The 12,480-nt window shown below is 38.1% G+C and overlaps 1 protein-coding gene across 9 annotated transcripts in view; it reads left to right on the top strand.

Moving 5' to 3' along the window:
* TP63 (tumor protein p63) overlaps window positions 1-12,480 on the top strand; it is a 204,330-nt gene that overhangs the window by 113,557 nt on the left and 78,293 nt on the right. For 2 of the 9 annotated variants that reach the window (XM_041002853.1, XM_041002858.1), the window contains exon 1: window positions 2,996-3,181. The exons of 6 other annotated variants lie outside the window; for them this stretch is intronic. In XM_041002853.1, coding sequence (XP_040858787.1) covers window positions 3,140-3,181 — 42 coding nt within the window. In that variant the 5' untranslated portion in view covers window positions 2,996-3,139. Of the gene's footprint in view, window positions 1-2,995; window positions 3,182-12,480 lie in introns of those variants that run through there. One more of the 9 variants, XM_041002859.1, reaches the window with a different exon arrangement.

The raw sequence follows: 12,480 nt of genomic DNA, 5'->3' as shown, positions 1-12,480 counted from the left end.
TGTCTGTGAGATCGATAGCATTTCAGAGCTATTAAAACTGCTTGAGCAGAACCTTTGGAATATGCTCCACATTGGGGACTTTTGGATGACATCCGGGTACTGAGGTGGTTGGGTGTCTGGGTGTGGCTCCTCCCCTTATCTTTCTACTTTCACCAGATACAGGAAAATTAAGAAACAATGGTCTCACCCACTTTCCCCTGATCCTGAACTCTTCCCACCCTAGTTAATTATGTAAAGATCATCAAAAATAAAATAAAATAAAATATGTGGCTAAAGTCCTCACCTTGCTTGTGCTGAGATCCCATGTAGGAGTCGGTTCATATCCCAGCCACTCCACTTCCCATTCAGCTTTCTACTTGGACCCTGGGTAAGCAATTGGGCGTGGCCCAAAGCCATGAGACACTGCACCTGCGAGAGAAACCTGGAAGAAGTTTCTGGCTCCTGGCTTCAGATTGGCTCAGTTCCTGCCGTTGCAGCCAGTTAGAAAGTGACCCAGAAGATGGAAAATCTTTCTCTCTGTCTCTCCTTCTCTCTATATGTATGACGTTCCAATAAAAAATAAATAAATCTTAATGAAAAGAAATGTACTTTAAGTACCTTAGTGTTTGCGCAACTCAACGGCTTCAGTGGTACGATACAGAGAGGCACAAATTGAAGGCCAAGAAAATTGTAAGTAATCCTTTCAGCCCCTTCCTGTATTTTGGACAAAGTCAGAGACTTTTATGTTGGTAATGTCTTTAGAAATTGTTTAGTCCTGTTCCTTATTTCACCAATGAAGACTCAGCAGCAAGGGAGGTTAAGTAATTTGCCCTAAAGGCGCAGAGCTGGCTCAACACAGAGCTGGGACTGCCGCCCCTATCTTTTAACTCCCAGTCCAGTGCTCTCTTCCACAACCACCTGAAGTTCTCAGTGAGCTTTGAAGATATTGCCTTAAGTTTTGTGCAGAATTACAGTAAGTGTGTTATAACATGGAGGGCTATTGAGAAGGAATCTGACTTATATATCCACGAGTTCTGCTGGAAATCTTTAGACAGTGAAAAATGGTTTCCTTCTGATTCTATATCATTGACATTTGACACCACAAACCTTAGTTTTAAAGGTACAAATTCCTTTAGTTGGTAAAAGAATCCAGTAATGGCTTTGTGGGCAGTTGTGCTAGCAGCCTAAGCTCTGTAGCAGGGGTTCATTCAGATCTGCCCAACAGGCTACATGAAATCCAGCTTTGGGACTGGAAAGTTAGAGGTAGAGTCTGTGGCACTAGAGCCTGAGCCAAAAATATGTTTTTCAAAAGAAGCCTAAAAGATTCTTGGGGCCCCCAAATATTTGAATTGCTAGGCTAGAACTTATCTTCAAGGGAGCAACCATCTGCTTTTCACGATTGATCTTTAAACTGTCAGTGAGTACAGATTTAAATATATGGTGCACAGCACTATACTGAGGTTTGTAAGTAAAATTATTTTCTTTATAGACAGTGTTTATCTGGTTAATTATGGGGAATGGAAGAATTAGCCTGCCCACCCAATATTTGAGTGAACAACTGAATGTTTTGTATGATATGAATGTGTAGTATTCCATGATTCCTATATTCTTGAATATTCTAAAAATTATGTAATGGGAGAGGTACTTTTGCTGTTGTTAAGTACTCAACATTAATATGAGTAATTTCGAAGTTTTGAGATTTATATCACCTCTCTGACCACCCAGAGAGCACATCCATTTTTTGGACTGCAAAGCAGAAGTAAAAACAAGGTAAACTCAAGGTCACAAAAATATTTGCAAAATTGATTTCTGAATAGAATATCCTAATTTTCTTTGAATCCTCCAAAATTTAGAGGAAATGAAATTATTCATTTATAGCCAACATGCCCAGAGAGAGAGAGAGGAAATTGGCTTCCTGAGTGGTGAGAGAAAATGAGGCTTAGATATGTCTATTGAATTATGAACATTTGGTAGTAAGAAGAAAGTGTTGTAATGAATCAAATAACAGCATTCAACCACATTTCATACTTGCTAAATTATGACAATTGAGTCCAAATTCTATATGGATGTTCTTAGCATTCATATAGATATATGTTAAGGTGCACAGAAAATTTCCCTGCTTCTTTATGGTCTATTTTATTAATCATTTAAATAACAACATGCTTAAGAATATTATTTTATTACCCAAACACAGAAATGATATTTTCTAGGAGCATTATTAAAAAGAGGGTAAGAACACATAGAGAAAAAAAAAAAATCCAGCGCATGCTTTTTTTTTTTATGAATGGCATGTTTCCCAGAATTTTCATTTCCTGTTGTAATATAGGTGTTTGTTTGTTTTTACAAGTTAACGGGACTAAGAGTTTGAATTGTTGCTAAAGCACGCTTTGAGAAGACAAGTGGTTTGTATTGGCATTGCTTGATATGAAACCACTGGTATTTCTTTGAGAAGAATAAGTTGAAAAGACATCATCTATCAGTAGATTTTAATGTTTATATTTTAAGAAACGACAATGGAATTGAGTACTTTCGTCTAATTCCTCTTTTTGTGTAATAGTTCTTTTTAAAACCTCAAGCCTAGATTGAAAAAATTAGCAGACAAAAAAAAAAATTCTTCTATAAAACTTTCCCTGAAGTGTTGCTCTTCAGTTACAAAGTATAAACTAACTTTCTGAAATGCTTTCTCTGAATCTTGGTGGAATAGTTTGTTTGGGGAGATTTGGTTTTTAGGACAGAGTGCACTTTCTTATGAAAGAGACAGGGAAAGTTTTCCTGTCTGTCTCTGTCCTCTGTGTGTGTGTGTGTGTGTGTGGTTTTTTTTTTTTTTCTTCTTCTTTCTTTTTCTTTTAAAGATTGGTGATAAGGAATTCTAACTACTTAATGAGATGGGAGAGGCCTCACTCCATTGGAGTGGAGGAGTCCAGGTGGAAGTTGATGGATTGGACAGGTAAAGAGAAGAGTCCCGCCCCCTCATGCCTATAGTTGAGTATATATCAGGGAACCTTAGGTTGTGTGCAGAGACAGAAGGAGAGAGAGGGCCTTGAGTGCTGTTACCTTCTTAGGAGATTCAGACTGTTAGGGGTCTCCGAGGGGGTGGGGGGCTGGTAAAATCCTGGAACCAGAAGAGAAGACAGCAGCTTTGATCAATCTTACAGCTAACATGTTGTACCTGGAAAACAATGCCCAGACTCAATTTAGTGAGGTAAGGATTTTTAGATTTTAGCATTCCAATTAGAGATTGCCTTTTTATTTTATTTTTTTTTTATCTTTTTAGATTAAAAATATGTTTGTTGTTCTTGGTCACCCAGTGTAATGTTTTTGCAAGTTGTCTATAGGAATCTCACTTTCTTCGCTAATGTTTCCTATGGTGCCTCTAAGATTTTCTATCCTGCTCTTTTTCTTGCTTTTTTTTTTTTTAAGTGGGAGATGAAATGTGGGAGAAAAGGGAAAAGAAAAAAAAAAAAAAACCTGGGTGACATTATGTCTTTGAAGAAACCCAATATCCAGCAGTTTAGAAAACCACTTTTGATAAGAACAGATGGAGCGGGCAGATCCCAGTGCTGGAGACAGTGAAATGACTACTGTGCTGGGATTCACATACCAGCAAGACAAACAGCTCGACTGGCTCTTAACTTCTTAGCCTAGTACTAGCTCCAGACTTCATCCTAAAAGCAAATGAAAACTTTTTTTTTTTCCCCTAAAACAACAGGCGAGATACTTTTAAAGCCATTTTACTTTTTAATTATCTCAGCGCCAAGATCCGCCTAAATCCCAAGGGGACTTTAGTGAAGTCCCTGTTTTCTAGAGATTGAAGTAGACATTTTATGTGCTATGACAAAATTGTTTTGGAAAAAGAATGCATTACTCAGTATATTTAAGAGCATCTATGAAAAGCGTTGTTTTTACATGCGGAGTTTAACTTAGGGTACCAATGCCTTGCCTTTCTGATCGCATCAGGTTTGTCTTCAGGATTTAGCCCACTGGACCAAGTGATAAGGTGGGAGGGGGACGCCCTTCTGAAGCGACGGCAGGGCTTTGAGGAAGTTTCCTAAGGTGGAGGGAGGTCTAACAACAATATTAGTTTACATTCCCCACAATGGGGCAGCTCTGTTGACACTAATCAGATAGGGGGGTGCTGTGGGGGAGAGGTCGGTGTTTCCGAGGAAAATACACGCAGGTGAATGCTTGAAAAGTTAGACAAGTGTACTTAACCTGAGATTCTTAAAAAAAAAAAAAAAATCAAAACAAGATGCATAGGGCTGTGGTGCAGACCGCAAGCGGAAGAGCCCGGCAAAGGGCAGCCAGGCCGGACCGGCGCTGTGGTGCTGACCACACTATTGTCTAGACACCTGAACTGTGTCAATATACCAGGGGAAATATCAAGTGATCAACAGAAGGAAAAGGAAACGTGTATGCTCCTTGCAAATATTCAAGCAGGCTTGCCTGCCGTCAGGAGAGAAACTCGTGTTTCTTGTTTGGCCTTACTATTTAAAGTGAGCTTTGTAAAACTGGAGGAGATTCTCCAGATGTTCTGTTGTTTCTGTTGGACGCAACTGTGTCTCGTTTCCGTCATTAAGAAAATGATTTCTCTTTCATAACCTCCCTCAGCTTGTCTTTGTTCACAAGCTGTCTCTCAGGGTTTATTCCAGCGTCTGAGGTCTGACTATGTGTATCTCTGTAGAATGGAAAGAAGCAAAAGTTGGTTCAGAGGTCTCTAAAGGAAACTTACAAAGTTGATGCAAAGTGGGGAAAAAAAAAAACCTTAAGTCACATTACAATGTCAGGGAAAAAAAAAAACTGTGTAAATGCTTTGAGGAGAAGGTATTGATAGGAATTCCACCTTTTATGACAGGGAAGAAGTCGCCGTATGTGAGAATAGGATGGACGGAAATATTTCTACACTGGTTTAAATTTTTCAAAATCTTTAGGCAAATGCGTGGGCAGGAGCTCCAAGGTATGGCTTATCTGTTGTCTTCTGGAATGTTGCTGAGGCACACAGAGGATAGCTGTGAAAAACATGGCTGAATTTCCCTACCTGCCTGTGTTGTCTGGCCGCTGTCTTCAGAATTTTCATATCCTTCCGCCGACGTGCGTGTGTGATACAGTATCGTCACGGCTCATTCTCCATCCTGTTACTTAGGCCGGGTTTCTTTTCTGTAGCGGATTATACTTCCGAGTCCTCTGGGACGGTGGAGTTCTACATCTGAGAACTCTACGCGAAATGCCGAGGGTGATAGGACTCGGAAAACCTGGACATTTTTATGGAAAATTTGTAACATTTGGGGATTTATGTCTAAATATTCAGTTGCTATAACAACGGCACCACTGCATTCAGATTGGGGAAATTAAGACTAACAAAGGTAGACAACTACTACTGAGTTAAAAATCTTTAAAAACTATACCAGGTTTCTGACTTCACAGGGTTTTGTTTTTTGTTTTAAATTTAATTTACTGGTAACTTTTCTGAGTTGATAACTGAAAAAAAAAATATATATATATAAGGATATTTCCTTCTTTCCTCTCCTTGATTTAGCTTGCTAGGTCTATTCCTCCAAGCAAAATGGGATTTGGAGAAGGTTCTAATGCAGAGAAGAGGGTCTGGAGAGGATAAGAACATGGTCAGGATGTAACAGCACTTGATATTCTCCTGTTGGGTGACAGGGAAACGGCCTCCAGCAAGCTCCACCGTCTTGCTAGGTTGCTCTGAGACTCATCAGACATGGAAGTGGGGAGGCTTGGTAGGCAGGGCCTTCTTCGCAGCTTAAGGTTTAGTGCAACACTGTTTTCAAAAAAGATGGAGTGGATGAGTGTGTGTGTGTGTGTTCGTTCCGGGGTGGAGCAGAGAGAGAGAGAGAGAGAGAGAGAGAGAAAACAAACCTCTTTGCAAAATGATGTTTATCACATTTTCCCATCTGGGGTTTTGAACAAAGATGGGAAGGTACTTTGGTGAGCGAGTTCCAGTGCTTTTGAACAGAATTTTTAAAGGGAAATTCCAGCTGTCTATACACAAGCACTGAATGTTGCAAATGGAAGTTAGAAATGTTTGTTTTCTGTAGTTGTGAGAGCTTACTGGAGAAGTTTGTAAAATGTTAAAGTGTGTATTCTCTTCTAGTTCCATTTTTCATAAAATTTTTCAAATATCCTCATGTAATATCATGTTCCATTTACTTATTTTTTTTTTTTTACTTTAATGTCCAGGAGAGATTGAATGCTCTAGAATCATTCCCCTCTAAAAGCTGTTGTGCAAAGCTGGTTGAAAGCAAGACAAGACAGCAACATTAACTCTGGGAGTCAAGGCCATTGTCATTTGATTGACTGTTGGGCCTGCCTGATCAAGGAAAAGTGTTTCCTATCCCAACATGGTTTCCACTGACTGCGGAAACACAGTCTGTTTTTACTTGGAGTGATTTTTCCTCCTGATTATTACTAAAAATATTAGTTTAAACTTTTCCCTTTTGTGCTTCTGTGATATTTAGCATCCCGAGCAAAAAAACAGCGTCATGGTTTAGAAGCAGAGTTGCAGGCTTAATTCAGGTGTGTGCCAGGCTGTACTCTTTAGTGAGTGCTGTGGCCTCAGATTGCACTGCTTATTTTCCAATTGGGTGCCCTCAAGCCCAGAGGGGAGTAGGAGAAAGAGATCTTAGATCATAGATCAAACCTCCCTTCACTACTATTGAGAAAAAAACAATTTGGTGATAATAGATAAGGAAAAGCATGTTTGTTGTTTTGTTTTTTAGAAGAGCAGTGATCCTCAACAGTGGCGTAGGAAACACAGTGGAACACATGGATGGGTGCTGGGGGCTTCTATTGCAACCAGAAAGATGGGGGACTTTTTTTTTTTTACATCATACTGACAATATTTTCTGAATGCAAAGTTGCTAAAAACTTTCTTAAAAGACATTCCAGAGTTTAGATCCTACAATCTACCTATTAAAGAAGTAGAGATCTGAACTTTTGTTTGTCAGAAAGGGACCTCAGTTTAACATTGAGAAAATGTGACCACAAGAGTATTTTAGATTGGTTTTATATGCATAGGATTTCTTTGGGTGGAACCTGAACTGATGGAATTTAAACAAATGAGTAAAAAAAAATCCTCCCTTCATACTACCATTATGAAATTACACTTTTTTTTCTCCTGCTTCTGTCAATATACAAGGAAGCGTGAGTAAAGGTAAATAAAGGCATCCCAGTGAAAATAGCCTAGTTGTTTCTGTAATGTCCATCAAAGTTTACTACTCTGAAGATGAAATATTTTCCTAGTTAAGTGAACTCTCAATTGACTTTTGATGTGTAATGAGAAAAGTTCAGATGACTGAAATAACATTCCTATCCAGTGAAAATTTAATGATGGCTATGAAAGATTTCCAGTAAGGTAATATAATGATATAAGATAATGGACTGAAGTGTCAAGGTGAAGCAATTAGCATAAAGTATTGAATTATTTCTAGTATTCTTTTAGGAATGCAATTTTGAGGTACATAAAGATAGTGAGCTGCAGCTTATTAATATGTTACTTCTCTGAATATGTTATATTTTCACTATTTTGTTTGTTTTGTACTGTGTCAATATTTGTGAAAAATTCCATTTTGAAGGAGAAGCAAAGGTTATGAAAAGTGACTGACTTACTCTTTTTAAATAAATGTTTACTGAGTCTCTTTTGTGTATTAGATGGCTTATAAGATTTGAAAATGAATAACAAATATTTCCTCCACTAAGAAGTTTATCATTCACTGAGTGAATATCCCAGTTATGCATACAGTTAGAATATCTAGAAGATACTATTACCATCTAAAATATGGGCATCTGATAGTAAAAAGTGTGGGAGGGAAAGAGTCCCTTGGGGTTGGAGGGTCAAGAAAGCCTCCAAGAATGTGGAAGATGCAGCTGAACGGGAGAAGGCAGATGGGTCCTTCCAAATACTGCAAGTGTAAGAGGAGAGGGAATTTCAGGTAAAGAATAAGCATCTGCCCAGAAATATTAAATAGTTCAGGTGCAATTGAGAGCAGGTGATGACTAGGAAAGTTGAGTTTGTAGGGCTGAGCGGTCCGAAGAGAGCCATAACACTGAGAGGAGTTTAAATTTAATGCAGTGGCAATACAAAGCCATGAAAGGATTTTGAATAGAATACTGATGTGATTGGAGCTCTGGTGGAGAGCACTTTGGTGGTATAAATAATTTTGTTTTAGACAGTCTAAAAGTACATGTTTCTCGGAATTGCACATTTGCGTTGTAGGAGTGTCCGTTACTTTGAGGTTTTAGAAAGGTAGGGATGATTGGCTTTGGGATCCTCATACAAGTCATGTATTCTCTGCCCTTTGATCTCTTCAATATTGGATCTTTATATAGACCTTGATTCTTCATTTGATTCTTTCTGTACAATGACCTACCCCAAAGTGAAAAAAGAATATTGATTGGATGGAAACCAGATATAATCATCTGTTTTATAAAGAAGGAACACATGATTTATATTATTTCCCTCACTAAGGAAGTATTTCCAAACAACCTAACATTTGCTAAGAATTAATGAAGCACAATCACAGCGATAGACACTGTGAGGAAGACAAAGATTATGTCACAATCGTTAGCCTCTGAGAAGCCATGGTTCTAGGGAGTATGTAAGCTCTCTACAGATGCTCCAGTGTAAAGCAGAATTGGCAAGAAGCACTAACACTCTCAAACAGTGAAATGGAGTTCAACTGTCATGAAGGTAGTGTTGTGAGGTTCAGAATCTAGCCAAGAAAGCTGTTCTATCTAGAGGGTAGAAAATTACTGCAAAAACCAGAGGAATGAGCCAGAGGAAAGAGCATGGTATTTGGATTTGAAAAGAGAATATTTTGACTTGGCAGTGAAATGCAGTTAATATTTGTGTTACAATGCAAAGCTTTCATAGAAATGGAAAAAAAAAGATGGCAGGGACTTCTTATACTACCACGAGCTATGTCACGTGTCACGTGTGTTGAAAGTGGATGGTGTTCAGATTTCAAGATTCAAAATTTTGACTATGTGCTCCATGGGTAAAAAAAAAAAATGGCATCCTTTACACAAGAAAGATAAGATTCAGTCAAATGATTAGTTGGACTTGGGGAGATAGCAGACTGCCTGTTCCTATTGCTGGGCTTCTATGGATACAGGTACAATGCCTCCTATTGTATTTGGGCATGACATTTTTTTTTATTTTCAAATTAATCATATCTAGAAATAAAGAACAGATCGATTTGCTATGTTAGTTTATAGTTAACTGTATTTAATGGTAGTCGAAGTATCAGGACACTAAGTCCTTTTCTCTGGTTGCAGGTCCAAGTGAACATATTTACCGTAGAACTAAGTATGCAGGAGGATATATCCAGTGTGTTACTTGTTCAAAGTGAGAATCCCAGCTGGAAAAAAATTAGGTCAAGAAGAAATCAAAATGTTTCATGCAAAAGACAAAGCCAACAAGTTAGAATAAAAGGCAGAAATTTAAGATATGGGTATAGTGGTTTCAAAGTCTTTGCCATAAAAATTTCAAATTTATCTCTGGGACAAGGACACGCATCCAATATTTGAAGAGAAATATTTGGAAATGGCATGTCCTCATATATATTTATATTTTCTCTTTCCACAATTTCATTTCTCACTTCCTTCTTATCTAGGAAAAAACTAAAGGCTACAAAGAGGAAAATGCTAGGAAGAAGAAGGACAGATAAGGGTGGGTCATGGGTGGGGGGAAGTTGTTAGCTGGATTCAAGGCAAAGGGAATAAATAGGATGAACTGGATTCCATGATAAATCCAAGACCTTTAGGCCTACTATCCATTTCCTTCTCTTACAACATAATCCTCCACTTACATATATTTTGAAAGTACCCAACCTTAAACTACTGTTCTGTTTTTTAACTCTTTGCTTACTTTAAAAGAAATATTGAGGTTTCACAAAAGACACTTTAACTGTGAAGTAGTGAAGTAATTTTGTGAAGTAATTCATGATTAAGTGAAGCATCTCATTGGACTTTTCAGAAATTTGAAAATATCTTTATTTCATGTTTCATAATGACTCACTTTAAACACTGATTATAAATAGCATTGTTGAAGTTTCATTTCCAAAACTGGAGTGAAATTAAACTATTATGGAGTTTCAAACAGCAATGGTTTCATGAAATTATGTTTGCTCGCCAATTTAGAAACTCAGCAAATGGTGCTAAAATAAACTCTGTTGGTTCTAGTGTTGGTAGTGGTGGGGGGAGAAGATGCTTTTGGAGTGTGAGCAAAAGCATGTAGAGCATAAATTGATATTTCATGCAAAACTTGTAATATGAATTACATTTTGTCTGTGTTTCTTAAATGGAAAACAAAAAAGATCTCCTTAGAAAAGCTGAAAGAGGGAAGTTTGACTCAGCCTGCATTAGTTGCCAGAGGCAGGAATTTGTGAAACAGTCTTGTCAGCTCTTCTGGACACACTACAAAAGAAAAAGTTCTACTTTCTTATTGGTGCTAAAGCCACTAATAGGAGCAGTTTAATATAATACCCATCTTAGAATCACCACCCCCAAAGTGAGCTGGCCCTGGACAGAACTCTGCACAGGCATTTTCTTTTCCCTTTTAAGCTTGCGCAAAAACACCCAAAGGGGCCATTTCCAATCCAGGCGGTGATCTTTCTCAAGTTCATTCTTTCTCAGATCACAGAGACAATGGGGAATATGCCCTGTTTACTCAAATCAGTCTGGATTAGTGTCACTCTATTGATGGAATCAGAATTAAAAGGAAAATCATTAGCCCCTCAAAGGGAAACATGAGATATTTGGAGAATGGATTGATTAGTTTTAAAGAGGATATGTAAGGCTCTGTCCCCTGACTAAGGTTGAGGGACACAGGGTCTATACACAGAAACTGTAATTCTGGGTAGGGAGAAAGGTTGAAATAAACTTTTGGTTTAAGAAATGCTTTAGCAGAAAATAGTTATGTGTTTGAGTATGTTTGAAATCAGCATAGGAAGGTGTTTTTCTGAGTATTGTGTACTCCAAGCCCTCTAGTCCTAAATACTTAGGCCAATCTCTCAGTTCCAGCTGAGGATCAACCTTACCCTTAAGAACATCTTGGTTCCTTAGATGACAATAATCTCTGTCTCTGCTCTCTAAGCTCTTTGACGTCTCTGTTTCTTGTACAAGGCTCTCTGGGTGTACCAGGAGCCTCCCTGCCATCTTTCCAGTGAAGACTGTTGGAGGGCAGAAGTGGTGTTACGATTGTATCTCCCTGTCCTCTGTAAAGATAAGGTTCCTCTAAATTATGCTCCTTGAATGCAGTGGGACTTACGTCATCTTTTATATATGCTTAAAGGAGTGTCTTCAGGTAGAAATATGGCAGCTGTATACACTGAAAGAAAAGATGAATTGTAACTGACCTGTGCAAAACATACAGCAATCCTGTGCATATATACAAGCCTCATTCATCTGTATGTTCTGCAGGTAACTCAGTTGTGTGGTCTCCTTAATATCTTATAACTCTCATTCTTTCAAGTTGACCCAGTATTATTTTCATTATACTTCAAGTGGCAGTTCCCTGAGTAAGAAATGACTTTTCTTCTAACAGATACATGATGTAAAGTTTATGCTGTTTGTACATAAGACGTTGCCCAGTGAAGTCAGAAATACATTTCGATTTGAAGAAAGTAAACAGATGAGGATCTTTATCTAGTGGCACAGTCACTGTTTGGAAGTGTTTGCTTTGTTTCTTTGTTGCTATCCTCTTGTATGGCTTCGGATCATCATGCGAGATGTGGGTACTTGGATGCGGGTGAATAGCTTGATGGTTTAAAACCACTCTCTTCTTTCTATTTATTACTAAAGAATTACTTCGAAATTTTGAAGCTATTTTACTCTTAAAAATAGTGGCCCAACTAATTTTTTTAAACTCAGATGAGACACTAATGAGCTATGGTAATGACCAAACTGATGGATGGATTGTTACTTTTAGAACGGGCAAGTAGAATGACATGATTCGATGCGTGCTTTTCAAACCAAGGCCTGTTTTTCACATAGCTGGAAACTTCAGTTTTATTCTGCAGGGAGGAGTGACAGCATACGGGAACACTCCAATGTTACGTAAGTCACCACGTCTAATTACATAGCATGGTAAATCACTGAAAACTTTAATTACTTCAAATACAATAAAAATGTAGCAATCAGCAAAAACACTTGGCAAGGAAAAGGAAATGAGATTCCATGAAGCCATGTTCCTCATTAGAACACATGCAAATTCTGTGTGTCTGTTTAATAGGCTAGCCCTTGTTGCATGCTTTAGTTTTCCACATGTAAATAAATACCAATGTTTCTACCACTTCAGTGCATGTTGTAGTGTGGGAATGGCATTTGCAAAAAAAAAAAAAAAGGCTTATAAGGCTGATAAACTACAGTCTCAGTTCCTCAACACAGGCCTTTGTGAAGCCATTAAACTCTGTCATCATGCTAGCCCGAATTTTGGCTAACTGGGCAGTAAGTCAGAAAATTAGACAGGAAGGGTCCTGTTTT

The sequence above is a fragment of the Ochotona curzoniae genome, unplaced genomic scaffold, assembly GCF_017591425.1.
Source record: "Ochotona curzoniae isolate NIBS_2020 unplaced genomic scaffold, NIBS_Ocur_1.0 scaffold_2587, whole genome shotgun sequence".
NCBI lineage: Eukaryota > Metazoa > Chordata > Mammalia > Lagomorpha > Ochotonidae > Ochotona > Ochotona curzoniae.
Note: the sequence above shows the minus strand (reverse complement) of the source record. Positions and strands in the feature narration are given on the sequence as shown.